General features: G+C 55.8%; 1 protein-coding gene across 3 annotated transcripts in view; it reads left to right on the top strand.

The window, feature by feature from the left end:
• Nucleotides 1-27,773, top strand: part of SCN4A (sodium voltage-gated channel alpha subunit 4) — a 44,420-nt gene that overhangs the window by 12,042 nt on the left and 4,605 nt on the right. Inside the window, exons 1-23 of one of the 3 annotated variants that reach the window (XM_019637818.1) lie at nt 1,725-2,013; nt 3,419-4,087; nt 4,178-4,296; nt 4,455-4,544; nt 4,861-4,989; nt 5,454-5,545; nt 7,237-7,551; nt 8,389-8,452; nt 8,694-8,835; nt 9,622-9,831; nt 10,437-10,590; nt 12,263-12,501; nt 14,233-14,406; nt 15,172-15,528; nt 19,308-19,793; nt 21,742-21,874; nt 22,652-22,806; nt 23,358-23,531; nt 24,103-24,225; nt 25,612-25,890; nt 26,166-26,219; nt 26,477-26,614; nt 27,123-27,227. In XM_019637818.1, the coding sequence (XP_019493363.1) occupies nt 3,815-4,087; nt 4,178-4,296; nt 4,455-4,544; nt 4,861-4,989; nt 5,454-5,545; nt 7,237-7,551; nt 8,389-8,452; nt 8,694-8,835; nt 9,622-9,831; nt 10,437-10,590; nt 12,263-12,501; nt 14,233-14,406; nt 15,172-15,528; nt 19,308-19,793; nt 21,742-21,874; nt 22,652-22,806; nt 23,358-23,531; nt 24,103-24,225; nt 25,612-25,890; nt 26,166-26,219; nt 26,477-26,614; nt 27,123-27,227 (4,005 nt within the window). In that variant the 5' untranslated portion in view covers nt 1,725-2,013; nt 3,419-3,814. Of the gene's footprint in view, nt 1-1,724; nt 2,014-3,418; nt 4,088-4,177; nt 4,297-4,454; nt 4,545-4,860; nt 4,990-5,453; nt 5,546-7,236; nt 7,552-8,388; nt 8,453-8,693; nt 8,836-9,621; nt 9,832-10,436; nt 10,591-12,262; nt 12,502-14,232; nt 14,407-15,171; nt 15,529-19,307; nt 19,794-21,741; nt 21,875-22,651; nt 22,807-23,357; nt 23,532-24,102; nt 24,226-25,611; nt 25,891-26,165; nt 26,220-26,476; nt 26,615-27,122; nt 27,228-27,773 lie in introns of those variants that run through there. The other 2 variants (XM_019637817.1, XM_019637820.1) reach the window with 2 other exon arrangements.

Below are 27,773 nucleotides of genomic sequence, written 5' to 3'. Positions count from 1 at the left end.
CAAAAAGTGGAAAAGAGGCTACCAGAGAAACCTGCACTTACAGGGCCGAACTGAGGGCAAACCTATGGAGTTTCACCACGAAGTCAACGTGAAACCAGCCAGGTCTTTCCTTTGCGGCAGCAATGTCCAACTGCTCACGGGCTGACTCGGGACAGCTTAGCTGGGACAGGCGATCTGGGGTTTCCCCAGGTGGGTGAGATAGAAGAGAGGAGGCAGGAGGCTGGAGTTGAGGGTACTTTCAAGGGTGGAATTGTGATAATGGCTCTTGTAACTGAGGGTGTGCAAGGAGGGAAGTGAAGACAGAGAGTCTGATGGAGAGGGAGAAAGTGCAAGGTTAAAGGACTGAAGGCATCAAGAAGCAGCCAGTACTTGAGCTAAGCTCAGAGGTACGAGGAGCAGGGAGGAGAGTACTGGAAGAGGCGATATCAGAGAAGATACGGTTTCTGGTTATGATTTAGGTTCAGGGGGTGCTTAAAGGAGAAAGGGGCTAAGGTAGAGCGCTCCTCTCATTCATTCATTCATTCAATAAACTTTCACTGAGCCCTAGGCACACTGCTGGCACAAAGGAATGATCCTCTCAGCCAGGGTGCCCAGGGAGGGCTTCCTGGAGGTAGTGTTTTTTTTTGTATAGGTTGAGTCTAGATGGATAAATTAAAGCTCTTCAGAGAGACAAAAAGGAGGGATACTCCAGGAGGTTTAACAGACCATAAACAAAGGCATGGGTGGGGTGGGAAGCAGCTTGGTTCATTAGTAAAAATGGAGGTAGCATGGCCAGAGGGTGGGAGGGGGTGGTGTAGAGGTAGGGATCAGATTATGGAGGGCCTTGGGAGCCATGCAGAGGAGTGTGGACACACTATTAAGCAAAGGGAAGCCACTGAAGGATTAAGCAGGGCATGACATGTTCAAACTTGTGATTTTAGAAATGTGGATGGTGGGCTGGAGGGGAGCCTGCTGAGAGGTAGGGAGGCAGGTGGGAGGTTATTTAAATAGAGCGGGTGAGGGGTAATGAGGCAGCAATAGCCTGGAGGATGGAGAGTGGCGTGGGTGCTGGAAGGGAGCACGGGGGTCAGGGCTGAGGAACTGACCAGTGTGCCGCCAGAATGCTTTCAGTAGCCACCAACCAAAACCATGCCTCAACTGGCCTAACCAAGGAGGACATTTTCTGCCTCACATAACAAGACATCCAGATGTGAAGTGGCTTCAGGGTTGGTGGAGAGCATAGGAGGAGAGGAATTTAGGTGATGTGCAAATTTTGAAGGGAAAGGTGTGGAGTCCGGTTGAGGCCAGCTGGGGCACAGCGGGAGGAGGTGTCAGGCTGGCTGTGCCATCTATGGGTCTGGTGCCAATGTGCCAGGCACCAGATTCAGTGGTGACCCCAAGCCCCAGCCCACAAGGAGTCTGATGGGGAAGACAGACACCAACGGACAAACATGCAAGCAGGCCATGAATTACCATTGACCTAAGAGCTGTGCAGGCTGTGGCTACATGTGAAAGGGAGCCAAACCTGACGGGTCTAGGGCCCTTGGGGAGGTGGGAACAGACGTGGCAAAGTTACAGAAACAACGGAAAGGAGGTGGGTGGCGGTGGGAGGAGGACGCAGGGTAGAGGTGCGTGCTGTGAAGCGACGACGCCGGGGCTGCAGACCAGGCCCTGGAGAAGCAGCGTCTTCCAGAAGCAGGAAGGAGGAACTCACAGATCAGGGAGGGAGGGTGGCCAGAGGAGCTGGCCAGGCTCTTCTCTTGAGAAGAAAGGCAGTGGCCGTGTCAGATGTTCGAGGGAGGGCCAGCTGAGAAGAAGCCACTGGGTCTGGCCACGGGGGGCCTCTGGTGACTCCAGTGAGTGTAGTTTCGGGTGCTGGGCCAGAGCCAGTCTGTGTCTGGTTTTCTGTGGTCCCACTTGGGGTCCTGTGAAGGAGAGAGTGGGCAGCATTGGCCAGAGGATTGTTGCCAAGTGAGGTCTATGAACCGGGAGGGTGCCCAGCAGCCATGGGGTCCCTCCAGGGTCATCTGGCAGGTCAGCATCTTCTGTATGGGCATAGACATGGGATCGGTGACGGGGATGAAGGAAGGAAGGTGTGTGCTGAGTGGTGAAGTACAACCGTGGGCTTGGTGTGAGGGGTGGTTTCAGGCTGTGTGTGTGTGCGCGCGTGAACGTGTGCTCACACACATGCGTTCCCGCATACACGATGGGGCCAATGAGCAGCTGGGGGACAGGGTCAGCAGGAATGAGCAGAGTCATCCCCCCGTGGAAACACGACTCCCTGGGTGATGGTAGGGAGCAGCTGGGCAGCCAGGCTGGGGAGTGGCCAGCTCTGCCCAATGGTTCTGGCCGCTCCCTGGGCCACCCTCCCCACCTGTTGACCAAGCCTGAGGAAGTGCCTGCGCTGGCCGGGCCAGGGCACTCACTGCTGGAGCATGTGAGCCCGCTGAGAGAGAGCTGCCCTCTGGTGTAGCTCTGGGTGCCTCTGGTGGGGGGTTGGGGTGGGGTCTGCCTGAGCCCCTGTGATGGAGGGGTGGTTCCGGAGTGTCTGTACTGGCCTTGTGGCTATATGTGACTGGGCTGCAATGGTCTCCCTGTGCCTGCCTCCTAATGTCAGTCATTCCCCAGGGCCTTTGCAATAAGCGACCCACCACCTCCCTTCCACAGAGAACAAGCTCAGGAGGGCTAGGCAGGGGCCAGGAGAGGCGGGAGATACAGTCCACACAGCGCTCTCAGGCCTCTAGAGCCCCTGGTGGGTGCCCCGTCATCACCCAGTTCATACAGCCAGAAACAGTCCCTGGGAGCTCTAGCCCTGCCCCCACCACGGAAACTGCCCACCTCCTTGTGCTCATGACCTTTTCTGTGTGTCTTTCTCTTCCACGTTAGCATCTGTAGGACCCCCCCACACGCCCTGCATCTTTCTGCTCCAGCATCCCCCTGCTTTCCCGTGGGTTAGATCCCTTAGGTCCTGTTGGGGAGAGCTGGTGGGACCCTCTGCAGGGTCTGGGGCCCTTCCTTCTTCCCTCTTCCAGCCCATCATCGCACTTCCCCAAAGATCAGGACAGGATGCTCTACACGCCCACATCTTTCTCTTCCCTCCAGACCAAGTGGCAAACACAGGCAGATGCACTACATCCTCCTTTCTCATGCCCCTGGCAGACATCACTAATCAATCACAGCTGTCTTTTTACACTGAGTCTGGCTGCAACCTTGATGGTCTCTGCCCACATCTCTAGGCAGCCGATAGCAGCCAATCCAAGTTGGCCCTCAAGATGAAATCGCTTTGCCCTTTCTGCTTCAGGCTGATCTCCCCCAGGCCCTCATCTTAGCCCATCCTCTGGACCCACCAGCACATTTCACATCTGACTCCTTTCTGCCTCACTTTGGAACAGAGGCCATATGTGGACATAATCAGCTGTGATTCTCTCTGTTTTTGTAGGCTGAAGCCACACAGTTCCCAGAGCTTGGGCGCAGGAGGCAGTCGAGGGCACCGGGGCATTGACCCCAAGTCCCCAAGGCTGAAGAGGATCTGGCTGGTTTACCATCAGTCCTGAGGGCAGCCAACCCCCTGTGGGGGAGAATGTGGTGTTGGGTTCAAGGGTGATGCTCTGTGTTCAGCACCTTTGCAACAGCAGTGCCTAGGCCTTGCACACATATCTCCCAGCCCCAACAGGGCCTGTACACCCACCTCCCCAGCCTGGCCTCTGGACAGGCAGGGGGTGAGTAGTAGACAGCAGACCCAGGGCAGAGTGGCTGCCCAGCACCTGGGGGGCTGCACAATACAGCTGCCCCAGCTGCCCGCTACCCTCCTGGATCCTGAGCCCAGGATGCAAGGATGGCCCGCCCATCTCTGTCCACCATGGTGCCTCTGGGCCCCCATAGCCTGCGCCCCTTCACCCGGGAGTCCCTGGCAGCCATAGAACAGCGGGCTGTGGAGGAGGAGGCCCGGCAGCTGCGGAACAAGCAGATGGAGATTGAGGAGCCTGAAAGGAAGCCACGAAGTGACTTGGAGGCTGGCAAGAACCTGCCCCTTATCTATGGGGACCCCCCACCTGAGGTCATCGGCATTCCCCTGGAGGACCTGGATCCCTACTACAGTGACAAGAAGGTCTGGACCTGGGAGGGTGCCCTCTACCTGTCTGTCCATTGTGCATCTGTCTGCCTGTCCCTAGGCCTCACAGCTCTCTCCCTGCCTCAGACCTTCATCGTGCTCAACAAGGGCAAGGCCATCTTCCGCTTCTCTGCCACACCCGCTCTTTACATATTGAGCCCCTTCAGCATCATCAGACGAGGCGCCATCAAGGTGCTCATCCACTCATATCCTGGCTGAGCGAGCGGGGCGAGCACAGGGCTGGGGGAGGCAGGGGAGGGTTAGGCATAAGCAAAACTGGGCGTTCTGGGTTGTGGACAAGGAGGCCCTCTGTTCACCTCCCCTCCCCACCTGCTCCCTCACTTTCCTTGACCCTCCCCCCAACGCTGTTCAGCTTGTTCATCATGATCACCATCTTGACCAACTGCGTGTTCATGACCATGAGCGAACCGCCCCCCTGGTCCAAGAACGTGGAGTAAGTTTCTCCCTCCCTGTGACCCCACCCCCACCCCCTGCTGGCCCTAAGACACAACCCATCCCAGGTATCTGTGCTTTGAGGATGCTCAGAGTAATAGTGCTCCTGTATTCCAGGGAGCTGCATGCTGTCACTGTCACCCCAGCAACACCTTAATCCCCTGGGATGGCATACATTGTCGCTCTCACCAAAGTCCTCAGCCCCCTGGGAGCATATTTCATTTCTGTGATCCCCTCTCCTGAGAGGTCCATCATTACCACCCACACCCTTGCCTGGGCATGACATGCCTGGCCCTGGCTGGCCCTCTTCTCGCCAGGTACACCTTCACAGGGATCTACAGCTTTGAGTCCCTCATCAAGGTGTTGGCCCGAGGTTTCTGCATCGACAGCTTCACATTCCTCCGCGACCCCTGGAACTGGCTGGACTTCAGCGTCATCATGATGGCGTGAGCAGGGGCCAAGGGCATCCTGAGGCTGAGGCAGGGAAGGGGAGAGGGCCAGGCCTCAAAGAGAGCAGCTGAGCGGGCTGCCCCTCTCAGACGGGTGGACTGCAGGGACCGCAGGTCAGATAGAAAGACAGTGAGCTGTACAAGGCTAGGAGTTTCCATCCCCAGGGTCTGGCTTGGAGGCTCTCCTACTGCCCCTCCACATACCATATACAACCACACGCAGCAGCCCTGGGCCCAGTCCCACAGGCCCTCACCTCCTAGGGGAGATGGGCTATCCTTGCCACCCTCACTCCCCAGCAAAGCTCCTGCACTGTCTTTCCCAACTCTCAGGCCCCAGTAGGAGCCTTGGTGTGTCTGACCTGTCCCCAGCCCCCTGTGGGAACCCCAACTACAAGGATTCCTGCCTCTCATCCACCCTTAGCTCTGACACAGCCCTCATCCCACCCCCACCTCCCCCACAGGTACCTGACGGAGTTTGTGGACTTGGGCAACATCTCAGCCCTGAGAACCTTCCGGGTTCTGCGGGCCCTGAAAACCATCACAGTCATCCCAGGTACTGGGGAGGTATAGGGACCCTCTGCCCAGGTCAATAGGCCACCCCCCATTCCCAGGCCTGGAACCTGACACTCAAGTCCCAGGGTCACAAGATTCCCAGGCTGTGTGTGTAGAACACACACCAAAGCCTGGACACATAGGGGCTCCCATGGCCAGAGAGAAGAAGGGGCCCCAGGCGGGAGGATGGGCATTTGAGAGGCAGCATAGCAAGGTGGTTAGAGCACAAACTCTGGAGCCAGACTGCCTGCATTCAATTCTCACCTCCTCCACTTCCTAACTTTGACCTTGGGTAAGTGGCTTAACCTGTCTGTGCCTCAGTGTCTGTAAAATGTGAATAATACATAACAGTGTCATGCATTGGGTTGTTATGAGTAGTAAGTGCTTTAATATCAATAAGGTGCTTAGAATAGCGCCTGGCACATGGTTGTGTGTGTGTGTGTGTGTGTGTGTATTAAATAAAATAAGCAGACGGCACAGAGACCACCCGCTGAGACACCAAGGGATCAGTGATGGAAAGTCCCGACCCTGAGTTCCATAGGGAACACACAGCTTATCCACTGAGCCATGAGGCCAGGCAATTCCAAAGTAATGCATCAAGAAGCAGGAAATAAATAGAACCCGGATCATCCAGACCCTCAAAAAAGCATGTGGAGAAACTGGAGAAGGTTCGCTAAAGGAGAGAAAGCTGATCTGAAAAGGGATGGACAACAGTCTCTAGGAGGAGGGGAAATTGTTCAGTCTTGATGCTCGAAAGTACCTTTTAGTCCTCCTCTAGTCCAAAGCTCTCAGGTGCAGTTTGGGAAGGAAACCCCAAGAGACCCCAATAGGGGAAGTTTTTAGCGAAGGCCACACTGTGTGTTGGCCACTGAGCCAAGATCATAACACCTTTCCTTGATGCCATGCTCCCAGCATTCTCAGAGCACAGGAGGGTTTTCATAAGGAGGCTGCTGAACACCCTATCCCAGGATAAGAAAAAGAAATGAACTGATATTGAAGAGAGAGACATTACGATTTGGCCCAAGGGAAGAAGTTATGGCTCTTCCATAAGTGATGGGAATCCGTCCCTGGAATTCTGTAAGAGTATTTTTATGCCTTTGTCCATCCAAAGGGACAGAATGAAAAGGTAGTGCAATGTCAGTCTAGAGCTTGTCAGAGTAAACCCTGCTGTTCTTTTGGGGGTTAATAGGCATTATCAGGAAAGGGGTTCTGTGGTCAAATAAGTTAGGCACCACCAGGCACCAATGCACCCACATCCTTGTCAGAGCCTTTGATAAGCTAATCTACACAATGACTCCCCAAGAGTGGAATATAGAGCCTTCCCCAAACATTGTTGAACCCCCCTTTTAAGGGTACAGCTTGGGAGATGAGTGTCCTGCAGATCACACTTTGGGAGTGCTAACCTCGTGACATTTATTAAGCTCTACCACGTGCCTATGTGTTGCTCTATGGGTCAGGCAGCAGCCCGTGAAATCTTTATCATCTATACTTCTAGTGGCTGAGATCCTGTGGCCATTCAAAGGTTCCTGATTGAGGATGTGATCAGAGAAGTGTAGGGCTAGGCTTCAGGGAAGTGGTGCCCCTAGTAAGTCAAGCCTGGAAGAAGCTGGAGTAGGCAAAGGCTTGGAGGGAAAAGTTATAAACCTGCCCTGCCCGCTCCCCCCTCCATACTCTTACCCTCCCTATGGTCAGGGCTGAAGACGATTGTGGGGGCCCTGATCCAGTCGGTGAAAAAGCTGTCGGATGTGATGATCCTCACTGTCTTCTGCCTGAGTGTCTTTGCCCTGGTGGGGCTACAGCTCTTCATGGGAAACCTGCGGCAAAAGTGTGTGCGCTGGCCCCCGCCCTTCAATGACACCAACACCACGTGGTATAGCAATGATACTTGGTATGGCAATGATACATGGTACGGCAACGATACGTGGTACGGCAATGATATGTGGGGCAGCCAGGAGACTGAGGCCAGCAACTATACCTTTGACTGGGATGCCTACATCAATGATGAAGGTAAGAACAGAAACTGGAAGGCCAGTTGGGCCGGTCCCAGCCCTGAAGGCAGCCCCTTGTGACATAAATAGGATGGGGAGGACGTGAACTTAAATCTATTACTTACCAGTTGGGTAACCTCAGACAAGTCGCTTGATCCCCCTGACCCTCAGAATCTTCACCTACAATACCTTTCTCAAAGGGCTAATGTGACAACAAATGTCAAATTGTTTTGAAAATTCTGAAGCTTTCAGTATAAAAAGCAACAGTCCATATTCCCTATTTCTTAACCTATGCACACTCCCTGTTCTCCTTCATCACAATATGTACTTGCATCCTGGCATGGCCACCACCAGGCACCAATGCACCCACATCCTATTCACATACTCATGCTTCATAGGCATGCACACACAAGACACAGGTTCTCACACGGCACTATTAGTCCACATAATGCCTCTGGCAAATTAGAAAAAGGCACCCTTTCTTCAACCTGGTATCCTGGAGTCTAGTCTCCTCCACCCCTCAGCCTCAGCCCTCAGTCAGGGACCCTGTGCAGGTACATGGTAGCCCCATGCACACACATACACATTCCTCCAATCTCTCTGTGCTCCCGCTGTATTCTGACTGTACAGCCACACTAGGCACTGAGCTGACACCACTTGGAGCTGAGCTCCCTGCAGTGTATCTACCCAGAGATCTTGGGACGTGGGCTACATATAAAGGAGGGGGAGGGGAATCCAGAGAGCATCTATTTGGTATGGTCCACACACATGTGTCCACACATGTACAGTGTGTCCATGTGCTCACAGTGTGTCCATGTGGGTAACATGTTTCCTTTGTGGCCTCTGATTCCCAAAGGGAACTTCTATTTCCTGGAGGGCGCGTTGGACGCCCTGCTCTGTGGGAACAGCAGTGATGCTGGGTGAGTGATGCTGGGCAATGGGAAAAGGTGCCCCAGGGGTGTTGGGAAATAGGGGCTGATTCAGGCCAAGGACCTGGGATGGATGGGAATGTAAAGAAAACCCCTGGGCATGAGTCGAACACTTTCCTGTTTTCGGAACATAGATAGGACTGAAGGATTGTTTTTTTTCTTGGGGCTTCCCCTCTGTTCCCCAGTTGGCGCTTTCCTCCCTCCCTAAAACCAGCCCCTATTTTCTCTCCAGGCAGTGCCCCGAGGGTTACGAGTGCATTAAAGCTGGGAGGAACCCCAACTATGGCTACACCAGCTATGACACCTTCAGCTGGGCCTTCCTGTCTCTCTTCCGCCTCATGACACAAGACTACTGGGAGAATCTCTTTCAGCTGGTACAGCTGCCCCCACACTGCTCTTCAGCCCTATAATCACCTCCCTCCATTCTCACCGTCTCTTCTGGGTCTGGCAGGGCCCCCAGCAAGGCTGTCTTCTCTGTGGGATCCCCTCAGTGCCCCTTCATACAGGTTCTTGGAGCCCTCCAACACTGGGCACCTGCCCAGACCTGAGCCACAGCAGTCTCGTCTTCCTTTTCCATCATTGCTGAGATCTGGGCCTGGCACGGATCCCTAGGCCTCACAGTAACCAGTTGGGGAGCTTAGAAATTCAACTCTGCCCATACACAATTATTTAGCTTCTACTGTCTGCGGGGCAGGCAGGTTAGGTCTGGAGCAACAGTGCCTTGTGGTCCCTGGTGATGTTTCTAGCACTGATGATATTAACGAAAATAATAATAATAATAATAGTAGTAGTAATAATAATAACAACTATCCGTTGAGCTCTTACTAGATGCCAGGCACCATGGCAAAGCTAGGATTCAAGCTGACCTCAAAGCCCATGTTCACCATTTTTTAACCTGGCTCTCTGGTCTCAAGATGTCTGGCTGGAACCCTCCAGGCTCTCTGAGCCAGGAGACCAGGAAAATTTGGGTCCAGGAATATACTTGGAAGCTCCCCAGCTTTAACCTGCTAAGGATGACTGTGTCCTGGCTCAAAGCACCAGGTTCTGGGAAGGGCTGTCTCTGTTTACCTCTCTGGGCAATGGGTGTGTGGAGAGGGGTGGAGGATGAGAGCAGGCAGGAGGCCATGTGACGATGCTTCCTGTCCCACCCCCACTCCCAGACCCTCCGAGCGGCCGGCAAGACCTACATGCTCTTCTTTGTGGTCATCATCTTCCTGGGCTCCTTTTACCTCATCAATCTGATACTGGCGGTGGTGGCCATGGCGTATGCTGAGCAGAACGAGGCCACCCTGGCTGAGGATCAAGAGAAAGAAGAGGAGTTTCAGCAGATGCTGGAGAAATTCAAAAAACACCAGGAGGAGCTGGAAAAGGTCTGGACTCGGGGAGAGGAGGCTGAGGACCCAGGGATCACCCTGCCCCTCAGCCTGAGTTGTCCCAAACAGGCTGACGGGGAGGAGGAGAAAGGGCAGAGGTTTCCAGGCAGTAGAAAGAGTATTTTGCAGCTCTGTGCCTCCGTTTCCCCATATGGAACAAGGAATCTAGAATAGTTAAACCTGAAGTAGCTTTCCAGCTTAAATATCTATGGTTTTGTGATTCTTTCTGGGCAGAATATGGGTCCATGTGGAGAGAGAGGGGAGTCCTGATGAGGCCTCGGGGAGTAGCTGCCACTTACTCATCACCTCATGAAATGCAGGGTCAGTCAAGGCTTCACAGATTGATGGGTCATCAGGGATGAGGGTCCTCCATCACTTTTGTCCCTACCCTGTCACCCCCACTACCACTGAAGTCACCCCCTACACACACACACACACACACACACACACACACACACACACACACACACCTGCACTAGGCTCAGTGCAGGCCAAAAAGAGGAGCCCCTATTCTAAAGGACCCAGGAGGAAGCTGGGAGTCCATTAGTCCATCCCCCTGGCTCAGAGATGGATTTCATGCCATGACGCTTCCTGGTCCATAGGCCAAGGCTGCCCAGGCTCTGGAAGGCGGGGAGGCAGACGGTGACCCAGCCAGTGGCAAAGACTGCAATGGCAGCCTGGACACATCGACAGGGGAGAAGGGGCCCCCAAGGCCGAGCTGCAGTGCAGACAGTGGTATCTCGGACGCAATGGAGGGTGAGTGCCTGGCAACCCCATACCTGCCCTATTCTGCCTGCCCTGCCTATCAGGCCACTTGGGCTCCTGGGGGTGGGGGCTGGAGGTGGAGTTGACTGGGCCCAGTTTCAGAAGGACGGTAACTTAATATTGGCATCGAAGAAATGGCTGTGATAAATATAGTCCTGGCTTAACTCGGCCCAGTTCTGGCTGCAAGGCTGGGCTACTCCGGGAACTGGGGGCTTCCGGGAGGGCCTTGGGGGCTGCCAAGGCAACAGGGAAGGACAGGATAATAATACTAACCAGGAAGGCCCAATGTTCCAGAAACTGGAGACCCTGCTCCTCAAATGTCTCCTGGGTAAAAGCTAAAGGCCAAAGGTCAGACTCTGCCCAGGTAGAGTCACAGACTCCCCCAGATCACCATGTTGTTCCCTGAGTCTCAGGAGGAAAATGAGGTAATGAAGAGAGGGTAGTCAGATAGGTGGTTGGGTGGGCAGGAAGATTAATGAATGGGAAGATATATGGGTATATGGATGGATGAGAGGGAGGGAGGGAGAAAAGGAAGGAAGGAAATCTGTCATAGAAGAGATGTGGTCCCCTCCCCAGGCCGTTTGCCTTGAGCTTGGAAGAACTTGGAGGTCCTAGAGAACTTGACAGACCTCTAGAGGGCACCACCTCACCTGACCCTGTATGACAGGCATCCAGGTATCTGTGTGCCCTGCCAGAGAATGGCCCAGGGAATGCTGGGCAGGGTTGGCCGAGGAGGTCACTCAATGCTGCCCTTTCTGGGATGGTTGTGAGAAGTTCTGGCAGTAGCACTGGCAGTAGCACCCAGTTTGGGGGTGGGGGTGTTAGTGTCTGACTAGAATCTGCAGCCTTTAGGAGAGGTCCAGTTTGCTTATTCCTGCATGGGGGGTGAGAGTCAGCTCCCCCCCCCCACCCCTGGGGTGTCACAATCATGAACTCAAACCTAGGTGTCCACCGGGCTGCCCCCACTCCAGTCCCCTTTCCTCCTTTATGAGATGGGAGGCACTAATAGCGCTTACCTTATACATTTCTGGTGGGAACTAAATGAGACCATGCCTAGGCTGAGGACTCCCACGGGCAGTGGAGGCCTGGAAGGCCAGGAGGAGCACCTTTATCCACCGGCCTTAAGGAACACCAAGGCTTTAGAGCTGGCGTGGCAAGAATAGAGGATATTTCCAGAAAGCCACTCTAGTGGGAAAAGATGGACTGGCTGGGGGCAGTCTGGAGGGGCCAGCAGAAGAAGGAACGCCTCTGTGTTCCCCAGTACCACTGGGCAGCAGCACGTGGAACTGGGACCCAACCCCCAGCAGTGGCCTCCCACCACTCCCTCGGGCCCAGCCAGATCGGGGTGTGGGATCATGGCCCTGGGCCACTGGCAGGGGTGGGAGTCACTGAGGGTCAGGGCTTTGTGGGACATGTCAAGAAAGCGGAGCATGAATTAGAGCTTTGAGAGAAGGGGCTTTGAGTAAAGCTCGCAAAGGGGGTGGGTCTTTGGGGGCGGGGTCTAGAGAGGCGGGGCTTGGAGTAGATGTCGCTGAGGAGGCGGGGTTTGTTTTGAGATGTGGAGGTCTAAGCTTCGGGGCTTGGAAGGGGGCCCCAAAGATCTAGGTAGAGGAAGATAGCACATGCGAGGGGGATCCTCATCAGGTGTCTGTTTTAACCCTAGAACTGGAAGAGGCCCACCAGAAGTGCCCGCCGTGGTGGTACAAGTGTGCCCACAAAGTGCTCATATGGAACTGCTGCACCCCATGGGTGAAGTTCAAGAAGATCATCCATCTGATAGTCATGGACCCCTTCGTGGACTTGGGCATCACCATCTGCATTGTGCTCAACACCCTCTTCATGGCCATGGAACATTACCCCATGACGGAGCACTTTGACCACGTGCTCAACGTGGGCAACCTGGTAGGGACAGGACAAGGGAGAAGTGGCCATTCCCAGGCAGGACAGGGGAGGGGACACAGGGCTCGATGGGGGCCATCTGGTCTGTGTGGAAATATGGGGCATTATTGGGGGGCATATGGAGGATATGAGTTGATGTACAAGGGAAGTGCATGAGGTGATCCATGGGATGTGGGATGTGGTATTTGGGTTTCAGGGCAGTTGGAGCAGAGAGAGTGGAGATGAGGTGCTAGAATCCTTAGGATCAGGATTCCAGGGAGGGATCTAGAGTCCAGACCATGCTCTGGGGGCAGAGACGGGGGGAGTTGGGGCTTGGAGGTGTGTGTGGGGGGGGGCTAGGTGACAAGTCTCTCCACTTTCAGAGGTTGTCGTGGGCCTAAGAGGGACTAAGAGACCTGGAAGTAGGGCATATATCATGGGCGCTCGGAACCAACAGGCCCCAGCTCACCGTGAAGGCCCCAGGGCACAGCCCCCCAACCCTCAGCCCCTCTGCCCCTACCGTTTCTCCAGCCTGGCCCAGCCTCCTCCCCTCTGCGCCCTTCCTGCTCCACTATTGTTGACACACGCTGATCCGTCTGCTTATCCCTGCCCATTAGGAGCATTATCACCTCGTTGCCAGCCCCGGTGGAGCCTGACAAAGGGAAATAAGCCGTGGCCTCCTCCAGCCCTCCTCTGCCCTTCCCGCTCCCTTCAAAAATGTCCAGGCTACTCCCCCCACCCCAAGGGTCAGGGGGGCCGAGGGAGAGTAAGATATGAGGCCTGGGCCAGGATGAGGTCTGGGTGGATAGCAAGGGAATCAGGCTCTGGACGCCCCAGCCTGCAAGGCAGGCAGGTCTCCCAAGGCTGCCCTAGGCAGTCTCGGCCAGGCTGGGCCGGAGGGTCCAGGGTGTGCCCTGGACTTGGCGCAGCTGCTCGGGTGTGCGTGATGGGCCTCGCCTGCCGCCTGCCCACCCCCTACCCACACTCTCCTGCCTTTTGGGCACCTGCTATGGCCAGGGACAGCTCCTAGGCGGGGTTTAGCATGTGCCTGGGCAGGCTGTGGACCCAGGGCAGCTGGTGCCCGGCAGGAAGGGGGCTGTGCCCAGGGAGCTTTCAGGGGCTCTGCAACCTTCAGACTCCATCTGTGTCCTGGGTTTCAGAAAGCAGCTCCGACCTTCTCTCTCTTCCCAGCTTTGCCCCCTTTTGGCCCCTGCCCTAGAATTCCAAATCCACCAAGATTTGCTGGGTTCTGGAACCCCCGCCAGTGAGGGTAGAGAAGCTGTAGGGTAGAGACAGGAGACTGAACTAAACAGGTTTGGGACCTGCCTCATTCCTATATGGGCGGCATGACCGAGCACTTGCTGCTAACGCCCCTGAGCCTCAGGTTTCTCACCCCTCCCAACTACATAGAAATCAGCATACCACTGAGGTCATGATGTGAACCACAAAGTACTCTGTGAGTGTTAAATATTATTATGCATGGGGTGAGATCCCAAGAAGTTAAATGGCTGGCCCACAGTCACATCGCCAGAAACGAATGGGTCCAGGTCTCCAGATGGTCCCATCTGCCCTGTGGCATGGCCATTCCACTCTTGTCTCAAGTACACACACACGTGGGTCATGGGTACCACTGCCTGACCCCTCAGGCCTCTGGACCCCTTGCTCCCCTCGGGCCCCACAAGATCTGCCAGGAGTTGAGAGTCGAGTGGGAGACTCCCTGAGGCTCTGTGACTGGGACCCCACCCCACCCCATAGGTCTTCACAGGCATCTTCACAGCAGAGATGGCACTGAAGCTCATCGCCATGGACCCCTACGAGTACTTCCAGCAGGGTTGGAACGTCTTTGACAGTATCATCGTCACCCTCAGCCTGGTGGAACTGGGCCTGGCCAACGTGCAGGGGCTGTCGGTGCTCCGCTCCTTCCGTCTGGTGCGTGAGACCCCAGGGCCAGGGCTGAGGAGGGGCAGGTGGGGCTACCCAGGAGGGTGGGAGGAGAAACCCTCTTGCATGCCACTCCACCCCTCAGAACTTTTCTTATTGGAAATAGAGAGAAAGGGAGTCCCCCATTATCACACAGGACTGCTGGGGGATGCGGGGGAGGGCAAAGTGACAGCCCCCGGAGCTTGACCCTTAATGACCTTGGATAGGAATGGAATGGTGGCCCATACTACAGGCCTGAAAGCTGAGGCTTAGGAGGCTCACTAGTAGTGGAACTGGTACTCCGAATTAGTGTCCTTTCCACCACCTCCTAGGAGCACTTTTATTATTTTTGTAAGCTTTATTATGGAACGGACCCTTCATGTATCCACAAAAGCATAGAGGAAGTATAATAAACCTCTATGTACCTATCACCCAGCTTCAACAGCCATCGATATTTTATAGCTCTATCTGTCCCCCAACTTTTTGTGGGGGGAATATGTTAAAGCAAGTCCCGACATATAATTTCACTTGTGAATATTTTAATCTGTATCTTTAACAGATAAGGCCTTTTTTTTTCTTTCGAACACATGAAGAGCATGAGGTGGTAGGATGTGAATGTTCCCATTTAGCAGAGGCAAACTGAGGCCTCCGATCACTCAGAGAATAGGGGTTCGAGCTGTTCAAGGTGGTTCTTCCTCCTAAGGATGGGGCTCCCCCGGGTTGGACCAGGGGTCCCTGGGCCTCATTCGCCCCTGCCCTCCCCTCACCCGGCAGCTGCGGGTCTTCAAGCTGGCCAAGTCGTGGCCCACCCTGAACATGCTCATTAAGATCATCGGCAACTCCGTGGGGGCACTGGGCAACCTGACGCTGGTACTGGCCATCATCGTGTTCATCTTCGCTGTGGTGGGCATGCAGCTGTTCGGCAAGAGCTACAAGGAGTGTGTGTGCAAGATCTCCGAGGACTGCAGCCTGCCCCGCTGGCACATGCACGACTTCTTTCACTCCTTCCTCATCGTCTTCCGCATCCTGTGTGGGGAGTGGATCGAAACCATGTGGGACTGCATGGAGGTGGCTGGACAGGCCATGTGCCTCACCGTCTTCCTCATGGTCATGGTCATCGGCAACCTAGTGGTGAGTGAGGCCGGCTGGGTGGCTCCTCCACCCTCGCCCAGGAATTCCAAGTGTCCAAGATGTGGCCGTTCCTTTATTTCCTTTGAATTGGGCTGTCATTCAGGACCCTTTTCCTATGAGATTGAACTATCTGAAATCGCTGTTTTCTACCTTCCTCCTTCCCTGCCCCAAAATGGCAATTTTGTGTGGTTTAATCCAGTGGCTCTCAAATTTTAACCTGCTTAAGAATCACCTGGGAGTTTCTTAAACCTAGATTCCTGGCCCCGCACCCCAGATTCTGATTCAGCAGCTGGGCCTGGGAATCTGTGTTTCTAAGGAACTCCAGGCCATGACGCTGCTGCTGGCCCAGGGACCACACTGTCAGTAGTACTGTCGAAACCTAGTGTTTTGGGTAAAGTAACAAAGTCAGACAGACCCATGTGCCGGTCCCAGCTCCTTCACCATCTGTGTGACCTTGAACCAATTACTGCTCTCTGGTCGGCTGGGTTCTCTAACTTCACATGAAAGGAAAATGTTAGGTACCTTATAGGGTGCGTGTGACGCTGTGCAAGAAAGCACAGAGTAGGATTGGTCTTAGGAGCTCCTGGGCTTCGTGTCCTTCTCCCACCCTCGCACCCGCCTCTGTTCCTGGGGATCAGGCCCCAGTGTTGGGACAATCCAGAGATGGCATAAACTGCATCCATCCTGCCACTTTCTGTGGCTCTGGGCTTGGCATGTGAAGCTGGTGCAGAGGAGAGGGTGCAAGGGCCCATGAGAAACGGGCGTGGGGCTGTGGTCCAAATGACTAGCATTTCTGTGGCTAGGACCTAGGAGGCCGCGCTCCTCATCCTGCCAACCCCAACTCCTCCCCTTCTCTGGTGGAGTGGGGGGTCAGCCCTACCAGGAGTGCTGTGCCCAGCTGCCCCCTGCTGTGGCGGGCACTGCCCTGGGCAGTGCGTTGGGAAGATGCACGTCCCCACGTTCTGCGAAGGCCTGTGCAATCCTTGGGCTGCTGGATCAGCGCTTCTCAGATGTCTCTGAACTCTGGCTGAGGCAGGAGCGGACTGCTGGAGGAGGAGGATGTCACCTCGGCTGAGGAGGAGATCGTGGGATGAGGTCCTGGGCCCCCAGGGACAGATAGACAGGAGAACCCAGCCTGGCTGTCCCTGTGAGGGAGGCCTTGGGGAGTGGAGAGAGAGAGGGAAGATGCCTAGGCAGAGCTCTGAGGCAAGGCTGGAGTGGGAAAGCAGGCTCTGAGTGACAGCTTGTGAATGTAAGTTTAAGGGCCTGGGGGTGACAGGCCCTCAGGGTCTATATGTGTGCCAGCTCAAAAACATTTCAAGCCCCCACTTTGCCACTACTGTCTGGGAATCCTTGGGCAAGTAAGTTATTTAACTTCTCAGGCCTCAGTTTTTCTCATCTGGAAAATGGGGATGCTAATGGTGGTGACTTACTTCACTGGGTGGTCCTGAGGATTACATAACACACGTGCTCGGTAAAGCACTTGGCCTGTGTGGTGAGGGGAGTTCAAATGTTACAGGCATGTGGGAGCAGTGGGGGTGTAGATACCCGCCATCAGTGTCATACTCCTGAGTTTTGGGCTCCTGCCACGTGCCAGTCCCTGCTTGAAGGGCTTTATTTGCATTATCCCTAATGCTCTCGACAAGCCTGTGAGCTGGGTCATGTTGGCTCTGTGCTCCGAGGAGGCACTGCCCAGAACCACAGAGACAGTGAGGAACTGAGCCTGGACTAGAACCTGGGTCTATGTAGCTCCAGTAACAATAATATAATTAACAATAACAGTAATGGTAATAGAGATAGTTGTCAACACCAGAAACCATGATGACAGTCGACCTTTATTTAGCATTTATCTAGCGTTCTGAGCACTTGCCTGTATTCATCTCTACTTTGTAGATGAGAAAGCAAAGGCACAGGGAGGTAACTTAGCAACCTGTGCAGGATTTTAACCCAATCAGTATGGCTCCAGAGTCCAGGACCAGTGGACTGCACTGTCTCTGTGTGCATGTCACCCTCATCTTCCCATCACACACACACACACACACACACACACACGCTCCCTCACCACCAACCCCCAATACCCTTTTCCAGCCCAGCTCTGTGGTTCTCCCACTTTGCTCAGAGGGAGTGGAGTGGCTGAGGGAGGCGGCACTATCAGCTCCTTGGGCACTGTCCCCATCCTGCCCCAGGCTCATGGAAGCAGGTGTCTGCGGAGGGCACAGGGGCACCCTGCCAGGGAGTGTGGGGACCCGTGTCCACTGTGTCCATGGCACTTGGATACTTCCTCTGGTTCCTGTGAAGAAGAGGAAGTGACTAGGTCATAGATAACCCACCCCTCAGAGCCCCCAGGGGAATGTGAAGTCCATCCCCCAGCCCTCTGGCCCCCATCCCCTTGCCTTGCCTGAGGTGGCTATTTTTATCGCAAGCAGGAGCCGTGCGCAAACCCTGCTGACCCAGAGAGCAGCTAATTCCCATCTCAGATGTGTTTCTGGCAACTGGATGCCTTCCTCCAAGAGAGGGAAAGAAAAACCAATAAATTTTGGTGAGGGGCAAAGTCAGAAAAGTAGCAGGGGACATGGAGATGGGTAGAATACCCCCAGCACATTCCCCCAAAGAGAATATATGCAATATACAACACATATGTTTTAAAGATAGTGGCATGATAGTCCAGACAATGACAAAAAGACATTGGAGGACACTGGTGAATGTCAGACAGTGAGAGACACATGCAGAAGATGGGCAAGGGTGGCAGATTCACATGTACAGGCTCCCTGCTCCTTTGCATCCACTCACTCACCCAGCCCCTCCTCAAGGCCCCCAGAGAAAGAACCTGGTTCTGCCTTCCATTTTTGCACAAGTAACAGCCAACATGTTTTGAGTGCCTCCTGTGTGCTCTGCTTGTATTGATCTTTCAATTCTCACAACCATGTGAGGAGGTAGGTACTGGAATCATCCCCATTATACAGATGAGGGAACTGAGGCACAGAGTCGTGACGTGTCTTGCCTCAGGATACACAGCTGGTAAACTGGGGTTCCAAGCCAAGCACCCATCTCTACTGTCGTGCAAACACACTCTATTGTATTTATCCGATCAAATGTCTACCTTTACTAGGCTGGAGCTCCCTGAGAGCACTGGCTCCTGCACACACTGGGAGGGGCTCAGTAAATGTCTGTCTACTCGAAAATAAAGTTGACAGGGAGTAAACCAGTAGCATCTTAAGTCCCTTTCAGCAGGGCTATGGGAAAAGAACCAGGGGAAGCAGGGAACCAATGGGGAGAAGAAAGAATAAATAGCAGTAGGTCAAATGCCCCTTCCAGAATAACAGGGGACATGTACCCGAGCACCAGGAGCACAAGGTCTGTTAAAATCCCACTTAACAGACAAGAAAAGGAGGCTCAAAATATGCAAGTTCCCAGTAAGTCCTGGAAGCTCAGAGATGTGTGCCCTGTTCTTTATTCTGTATCCCCTGGCAGTGGAGGTGGAGGACAGCGTCATGGAAAGGGCCCCTGTCACCCAGTGGGCTTCCCCACGCTTGCTTTGGCCTTGGTCGGCAGAACCCCATCCTGTGACCAAACCTCAGTTTCCTTATCTGCAATTTGGGGCTCATAGCAACACTTGTCACCTCCACGAGCAGTCGTGAGGGTTCCATTAGGTAATGTCCTTTTAAATGCCCACCATGAGGTACGTCTGACCAGGAGTCCTGAGGACCCTTGGCAGGCTGAAGGTGCCACCCTCAGGGGTCCGGAGGCTGAGCTGAGGCTCCCCCACCCCTGTTCCCCAGGTCCTGAACCTCTTCTTGGCCCTGCTGCTGAGCTCCTTCAGCGCTGACAGCCTGGCGGCCTCAGACGAGGACGGGGAGATGAATAACCTGCAGATCGCCATCGGGCGCATCAAGTGGGGTATCGCCTTTGCCAAGGCCTTCCTGCTGGGCCTGCTGCATGGCAAGATTCTGAGCCCCAAGGAGATCGTGCTCAAGCTCGGGTGGCCGGGAGAGGCCGGGGAGACCGGGGAGGCTGGGGAGAGTGCCCCCGAAGATGAGAAGGAGCCGCCGCCTGAGGAGGGGGACAAAGACCTAAAGAAAGACAATCACATCCTGAACCACGTGGGCCTGGCTGATGGGACTCCTACCAGCATCGAGCTGGACCACCTCAACTTCATCAACAACCCCTACCTGACCATCCACGTGCCCATCGCCTCTGAGGAGTCCGATCTGGAGATGCCAACAGAGGAGGAGACTGACACCGTCTCAGAGCCTGAGGATAGCAAGGTGAGCCCATCGCAGCGCCTGGCTTGTGGGATCCGGGGTCAGACAGACACAGCTTCACAGTTTTGTGTGACCTTGGACAAGTCTCCAAGCTTCAGTTTCTCCATCTGTAAAATGGGGGTAATGGTACCTACCTCGTGGCATCCTGGTGAGCAGTAGATGAGCTCTGAGCTCTCTGAATAGTGACTGTCATTGCTGCTATTAACACAATTGTTATGACCTGCCCTTGCCTGTCCTAATACCCTAGTCTCCTCCCTTCACTCCTACCCCGCAACTCCACCAGGGCCCCCATCTTACCAGCAGGTGGCGCTCTTGGACAGGATGTTCCGACCTGTGGCACCTCAGCTCCAGGGCTAGGACCCAGGAGGCCTCTCTTAATCCCCTTCTTGGTTTGAAGCCCCTGCCAAGGTCTTGCCATTGTCATCTATTTCTGTTTAGAGTCCACCTGGGGTTGGTCCCAATCTCCCAGCGTGGGCCAAGCCAGGTCTGGGCTGGGGACTCTGAGGAGAGGAGCCAGGGGCCAATGGGTTTGGGTAGAAGGAGAACAGAGAGCTGGGGCACAACCTCAGCAAGAGCCCTGACCCACCCACCCACCCCTTGCAGGGGGGCCTGCTGCTTGACTGAGATGCTCCCTCCTCCTGTCCCTCCCCTGAAAGGGTGGGAAGGATCTGGCAGTGACCCCCAGAAACTCAGGCTGAAGCTGGGCTCTCGCGTGGGCTTCCCAGGGAAGCTGACTCTGAGCCCCTTCACCCACCCTCCAGCTCTGGCCCGGGAAGGAACAGCATAAGCTAGGTCTGGGCCCCCTGCCCACCTCTACCCTACTGGCCTTGGGCCTGGCTAGAGCCTGAATGAACTTTGCCCTGAAATCTCTTGACTTCTTATTCTCCCCAAATACGTGGCATGCTGACTTACCAGGGGGCTGCGTGCCTGCCAAGCTAAAAATACCCAGGGAAATGTGGCACCGACCTCGGTATGAGGAGCGAGGGTGGGAGGGAACTGGAGAACGCCCAAGGCCAAGGCTCTGAGCACTCTTCAAAAGGGGACAAACACGGCTCCAAGAGGGACGGTGGGAGCGGGGGCACACAGGTGGGGCAAGTGGCTCAGTGGATGCCCTGGCTGACCTAATGCCCTGTGCCTCAATTTCCCTTTCTGCCAACTGGGCACAAGGACTCCCCTGATGTCCTGGTCACCATTCTGGATCCAGAGTTGGCCTCAAGCTGCCCTCTCCATCTTCCTCTTCAGGAAGGGGTCCCCTTGAGGAGTGGAGTTGGGCCTGGGATGCTGACCTGGGGCAGCACTAGGAGGAGGTGGAGAAAGGCCTGGCCGGGCCGGAGCAGCCTCCCACCCTACCCCTCTCCCATCAGGTTGCCTTGGCCCCAGGCTGGAGCTCCAGCTGGGAAAATTGTCCACCCTGTCTGTATTCCTCAGCCAAACAGCCCCTGGGGATAGGAAGGCTCAGACCTGGGGACACTGCAAATTGTTATGTGCTGGCTGTGGCAGCTCCAGTCTGTCCTGACCCCCTTTTGTGACCCCTTAAAAGCACCTTCATGCCTACTGTTCCTCTACTTCCCTCTTCATGCCTCCCCACTCCTCCACCCCCAGCCGGCCAAGCCACCCCCCAGTCCGCTTGTCTCCCAGTCTCCTCCCTTCCCTGAGGCCCTCACATGTCTCCTCAGGTCCTCACTGCCCTTCCCCAGGCCTCAGCCCGGCCCTGCTCCAAATCTAACTGCCATGAGAGCAGGGCCACAGCTGCCTTGGTCACTGTGGTTCTTCTGAAGGAACACAGTGCCGGCTCCATATTCCATGGCTCAGTGAATGAATGAATGAATGAATGAATGAATAGGTCTGCTCCACCCCCTCCTTCTCCTCTACCTCTGGTCTCCCACCCTGACCTCCTTTGCCCCACCTGGTGGGAGGACCCAGGGGTCACATGATCCTGTGGCCCCTGCAGAAGCCACCACAGCCCCACGATGGGAACTCCTCCGTCTGCAGCACGGTTGACTACAAGCCCCCCGAGGAGGACCAAGAGGAACAGGTCCAGGAGGACCCCGAGGGGGAGCAGCCTGAGGAGTGCTTCACTGAGGGTGAGCCCACACGTGTGCATCCCCACCTCACCTGGTGTACCCCACCCCCAGCCCAGCAGACCCCAGCCCATTGCCTCCTCCAGGATATCTTGGGGACATGTGCATCACTAAAGGCATGTGGGGCCTTCTTCCCCTGATGCTACCCTGTCCTGCTGCACTGGGGAGGGGTGTCAGGGCCATGGGGCCTCCCAGCCCCTGATCTGAGCTCAAGTGTGTGCAGTAGGTGATGGCAGCACCCCGAGGGCTGCCATGCAGAGTCCCTGTAGAGCCCGAGTGTGGCCTGGCATGAAGCAAGTGCTCAGGAATGGCTGATCTAAGACTGTCGTCATCATCCTTGGCTTCGTCTTCAAGGAGAAAGGCTTGCCAGCCCTTCAGGAGACAGCCCCGGAGACACATTTTCCCCCAAACAGCCTGGGCTGTAGAGAGTGAAGTTTGCCTGGGTAGAGTGGGGGGAGGTTGGGGACAGCTGATAGCTACAGTACCAGGGATGGTGGCCTACACCCCTGCATGTCTTTCCTCTGTGTGTCCACCCCTGGCAGCAGCTGGCACAGAGTAGGCTGTGGAGGGAAGGGCTGAGGCCCCCATGCGAGGAGAGGGGCGGGACCACCCTACTTATCACCCATTTCTAACCAGCAATGGAGGACATGGAACCAAATGTTGGGGACAGTGAGGTGGAGGGCTGGAGGGGGCACCCTGGGAAAGTGGTGGGAACGTGCTGATTGTGCATCCAAAGACAGCCCGGAGGCCCATGATGTGGTGCCCCATTGCTCCCCCCAGCCTGTGTGCAACGCTGCCCCTGGCTCTATGTGGACGTCTCCCAGGGTCGTGGGAAGAAGTGGTGGACCCTCCGCAGGGCTTGCTTCAGGATCGTCGAGCACAACTGGTTTGAGACCTTCATTGTCTTCATGATCCTGCTCAGCAGTGGAGCCCTGGTAGGCACCCCCTTGGGGGATGAGCATGGGCAGAGGCAGGTGCTAGGCCCAAAGCAGGCTCTCTGGGGCTCCCTCCTGTCCACACCATGGGAGGGATGCAGCCTCGTCAGTCTCCAACCCAGAGTCCTAGAGGAATTCACCTGTGGTTGCAGGATATGTTATAGAAGGTATTGATTTTCTTAAAGTGACAGATGGGGTCTGACTCTGGGTGCACCCCAGTGACAGGTGCCAACCAGGGGGGAGGTGGGGCAGGCCCTGGGAATTGGGGGAGGAGCAGGATTGAAGATGTGTCACTGTGAAATTCCCTAGCAGATGACTGAGTGTTGCTATTATTAAGCCTGGGGAAGGGGAGCTAAGGGGCTTCTCCCCACTGGGAAACTCGCTCACCACCGTGATGAGCACGGGGAGTCTGGGAGAAGCCACCAGCCTGCCCTGGGCCCAGCCCCTGTGCCAGTCCCCTGGGAACCACCAGCATCAGGCAGGGTAGGGGACATGGCTGCTGCCCTGGATCTAGAGCCCTGGCCACCACCCCACTGCGCTGGTGTCCCCAGGCCTTCGAGGACATCTATATAGAGCAGCGGCGCGTCATCCGCGCCATCCTGGAGTACGCTGACAAGGTCTTTACCTACATCTTCATCCTGGAGATGCTGCTCAAGTGGGTGGCCTATGGCTACAAGGTGTACTTCACCAATGCCTGGTGCTGGCTGGACTTCCTCATCGTGGATGTGAGTCTGCCCCTGGCCCCACAGCAAGACCCCAAGGCTGTCCTTGTGGCCAAGAACCTTAGGAAGCCCCAGCCCAAGAGGAAGGAGCTGTCTGAGGCCACATAGTCCATCAGACCCCATCAGTGTGCCCCCTCAGAGACTGGCCTCCAGGTCCCTTGGACACAGCTGCCCAGGAAGAGGAATAACTGGCTGGGGGGATCTCCCTTCTCCTGAGATAAAGGGTTCGGAACCTTGGGGACCAAAGGGCAAATAAAAGGGTTACTTTTTGCCCTTGCCACTATCTGTGGAGTATTTTGTATCCTCTTTGATAGGCACAAAGGCCTCCCACTTACTGTCATCCCAGTTAATTGATGACATCACTGAGATGCAGCTCAGGCTCCTATAGTTGCTAGGACAGTTCCCACCAGACAGGACCACTCACTAGGGAAGGGGCCTGGGAGAGACATCCTAGAGCTATGAGTCCAGGAGGGGCCCCGCTGGGGACTTGTCCCCAAGGACTATGTCCCTGGGCTTGGGGGGAATCAGGGGTCCTGCACTCCCTGACACATGCACCCCCACTTTCCCTTTGCAGGTCTCCATCATCAGCCTGGTGGCCAACTGGCTGGGCTACTCAGAGCTGGGACCCATCAAATCCCTGCGGACGCTCCGGGCCCTTCGTCCCCTGAGGGCACTGTCCCGATTTGAGGGCATGAGGGTGGGTACTGAGCGGGGCTCTGAGTAGGACTGGGAATGGGAGAGCAGCTACCGCAGGGCAAGGTGCAGGGGGGTGCATGTCTCTACTCTGGCCACCACCAGGGGAAGCAGAGGGCTTGGCCCACGCCCCTGCTGAAGGCCAGGTTTGGGGGACTCAAGACACCCTCCCACACTAGCTTGAGTACCCATTCCAGCCTTCAGTCCTGCTTCTTAGCTCATCTCTGCCACCATTAGGGGGGAGCACGGGCTGCAGCAGCTCCCAGGAGGGTTTGAGGGCACCATGGCAGGGGAGACAGATGGAGGGAAAGCAGGTCTGTGGGCTAATGGGTGTCCCTCCCAGCCTCAGACTGGGACCCCCCACTCCCGCCTCCCGCCCAGGGCTCTGAGACCTGAGCAACCGAGCAGGTACCTGTGCCCAAGGCTCTGAGCCTCCTGGCCCTTGAGCTTAGGGTCATACCAAATTTGGTAAGATCCTTGAGGGTGGAAGTGACAGGTAAACACAGGTGTTGGGCAAGACAAATGGGACTTCCCCAGCAAAGAGAGGTCTGTTGGGAAAAGACCTGCTCAGAAGAGACAAACCCCCATGAAGTGGCTGATTATAGGCCAACAGTGCACTCAGCCCAAGTGGCTCCCCCTGGTTCATGCAAGGAGCCAGCCAATGCTGGGCCCTCCCACCCCCAGAGTGGGGGACCCTCCCCCCCTCTGAGGGGAAATGACCTTCCCACAGCCACACAGCTGATTGGTGCCCCAGCCAGGAAGAGAGCCCCCAGGGCATCACCAGGCCCGTGCCACCCACTCTGTCTGGAGGTCGTGAAACAGCTTCTCCTTGAGAAGGGACAATTCTCTGATTCAGCCCAGCCTGAAATAGCGAGGTCGGCCTGTGTGGCCAGGGCTGGGGGTGCACAGGGCTCCAGTTTCAGGGCCCTGCTGCTTTGCAGACCTGGCGGCTTTTTTTTCTGTGCCTGTCTCTAATGCTGTGAGCAGATGAGCTGGAGGCCGGTCACGGGGGCTGAGTTTCCTATGGGGGCTGAGGAAAGAGTGTTTGTCTCCTGCCTGGTGACCCATGGCCGAGCTGCTTCCAGAGAAACCCAGCACCCCTACTCTGAGTTGATGACTCCAGCCAAGCAGAGGCCCTCTCCAACCACCAAGGCTGGCAGCCCCCAACCCAGCTCTTTGCTTCCCTCAACCCCCGCCATACAGCTCAGCAGGCTTCTCCCCAGGCCTGGCTCAGGTTGGCCCTCTTCCAGGAAGCCTTCCCTGAGTAGCCATACCCAGCCCTGCCTGGTCTCCTGGTTAGTGTAAACGGGGAGCCATCTCCGGTGGAGATCGTGTGTCCTCCACCTGCCTGGGAGAAGATCTGTCCATGACCGCCTCCCTGGCCCCCCAGGTGGTGGTGAACGCCCTCCTGGGAGCCATCCCCTCCATCATGAATGTGCTGCTTGTCTGCCTCATCTTCTGGCTCATCTTCAGCATCATGGGTGTCAACCTGTTTGCTGGCAAGTTCTACCACTGCATCAACACCACCACCTCTGAGAATTTCGACATCTCTGAGGTCAACAACAAGTCAGAGTGTGAGAGCCTGATGTACACTGGCCAGGTCCGCTGGGTCAATGTCAAGGTCAACTATGACAACGTGGGTCTAGGCTACCTCTCCCTCCTGCAGGTGGTAAGTGTGACCCTGTAGCCCTGCAGGGCCCTGGGATGGAGGTGCCCCTCATCCCTTGTTGTACCTGAGCCCACTGCCACTCCTTGTTATGGGGCTGCCCACCCCACTTCCAGTGCTGCAGGACTCTAAAGTAGTGTCTAGACCTCTCTGGTCTCTATTGGATACCTGTCCAGTGGGGCTCTGGGCAGGGCCAGGCTGGGGCGGGCGGGGAGAACTCATGGATAATGGAGTCTGGGGGCAGCCTCCTCCCCTCACACCCAATCACACTCTCTCAGGCCACTTTCAAGGGCTGGATGGACATCATGTATGCAGCCGTGGACTCCCGGGAGGTGAGTGAGGGTTGCTGAGATGTGGCTGGTGAGCAAGCCAACGGGGAGGACTCAGATTGGAGACACAGTGGCACATGCTGCCCATCCCTGCCCGCCGCCATGCCACCTCCTCAGGAGCCCCTGGTCCCCTGGGGGTGGAGAGGTCCATCTCTGGGTCCCGGGCCCTCCTGCTCACAGTGGGACGGGGAGCACAGAGCAGCCAGCGTGTGCCCCCACGCTCACACAGTGCACCCCGTCCTGTCCTGTGGTCCCTGCAGCAAGAGGAGCAGCCGCAATATGAGGTGAACATCTACATGTACCTCTATTTCGTCATTTTCATCATCTTTGGATCCTTCTTCACCCTCAACCTCTTCATCGGCGTCATCATCGACAACTTCAACCAGCAGAAGAAGAAGATGAGTATCCAACCCCACCTTCCCTGGGTCTCCCCTTGCTGGGCTCCTTCCTCCCTTCCTTGGGTTACTCATCCCTTCATATTTCAAAAACACTGCCTCAGCACCGACCTTGCTGTCATTGACGGCATGCTTGAAGCAGCAGACCTGGGTTCAGATCCCACCGGGCAGCCTTGAACAAGTGACTCGGCCTCCCCAAACCTCGGTTTCCTTATCTATAAAATGAGAGCGATCCTACCTACTTCTCTGGGTCATTCTGAGAACCCAGCAAGATACTGATGGAAAGTGGCCCAAAACAGGCTGTGAGGAAGCGCTGGCCCCCCTTCCCTCTGTCACCCCACTCCTCTCCCCTCCTTCAACCCCCATCTCAGGCCCCTCCTGGTCCCCTTCCCCTTTCCACCCGACCCTCTTGCTAGGGTGGGGGCTGCTTGAAGGATGGTGCCTGAGGTAGAGAGGTCCTGGAGGCAGAGAAGGGGACCTCCCCAACCTTACGGGCCCCATCCCGCTATACTTTGGAGGGAAAGACATCTTCATGACAGAGGAACAGAAGAAATACTATAATGCCATGAAGAAGCTTGGCTCCAAGAAGCCTCAGAAGCCAATTCCTCGGCCCCAGGTACCAGCCCTCTGGGCCCCTCCCCTCGCAGTCTGTATGAGGCTCCTGCCTGAGGGGGACAACGGGGACAAAATGCAGCCTGCCCTCTGCCCTCCAGGCTGTGTCCCTGGCGTGAGGCTGGGTCCACCTGCAGGGAGGCTGGGTCCACTTGCTGGAGGGTTGCCTCTTTGTAACTATACAAAGGCACTGTGTGCATAAGCAGCAGCTGCCTGCTAAACTCCAGGTGCTGGTTTACCCCCCACCTGGCCCTGTACAGTCCCCCTGTCTCCTCAGTTGGTGGCCTCTGGAGCAAGGGCCCCTAGAAGTGGGAGGAAGAGAATGGCCAGACACCCTCCCCAGTGAGCAATGGCTTTGGGGGAAGGGGAAGGGGCTGTTTGGGGACCTTGACAGGAGGAAGGGTCTCAGAATGAGGAAGGATGGCCACTGACCCCATAGAATGGTCTGATCTGATGGGTCTGCCCTCCCTTTCCTGGCCAGTGCCACCACAAGCCCTCACACACACCTCTCTCTCTCTCTCTCTCTCTCTCTCTCTCTCTCTCTCTCTCT

This window comes from Hipposideros armiger, unplaced genomic scaffold (assembly GCF_001890085.2).
Source record: "Hipposideros armiger isolate ML-2016 unplaced genomic scaffold, ASM189008v1 scaffold_34, whole genome shotgun sequence".
In the NCBI taxonomy this organism is placed as follows: domain Eukaryota; kingdom Metazoa; phylum Chordata; class Mammalia; order Chiroptera; family Hipposideridae; genus Hipposideros; species Hipposideros armiger.
The sequence above is the reverse complement of the archived record's forward strand: the minus strand, read 5'-3'. Positions and strand labels throughout refer to the sequence as shown.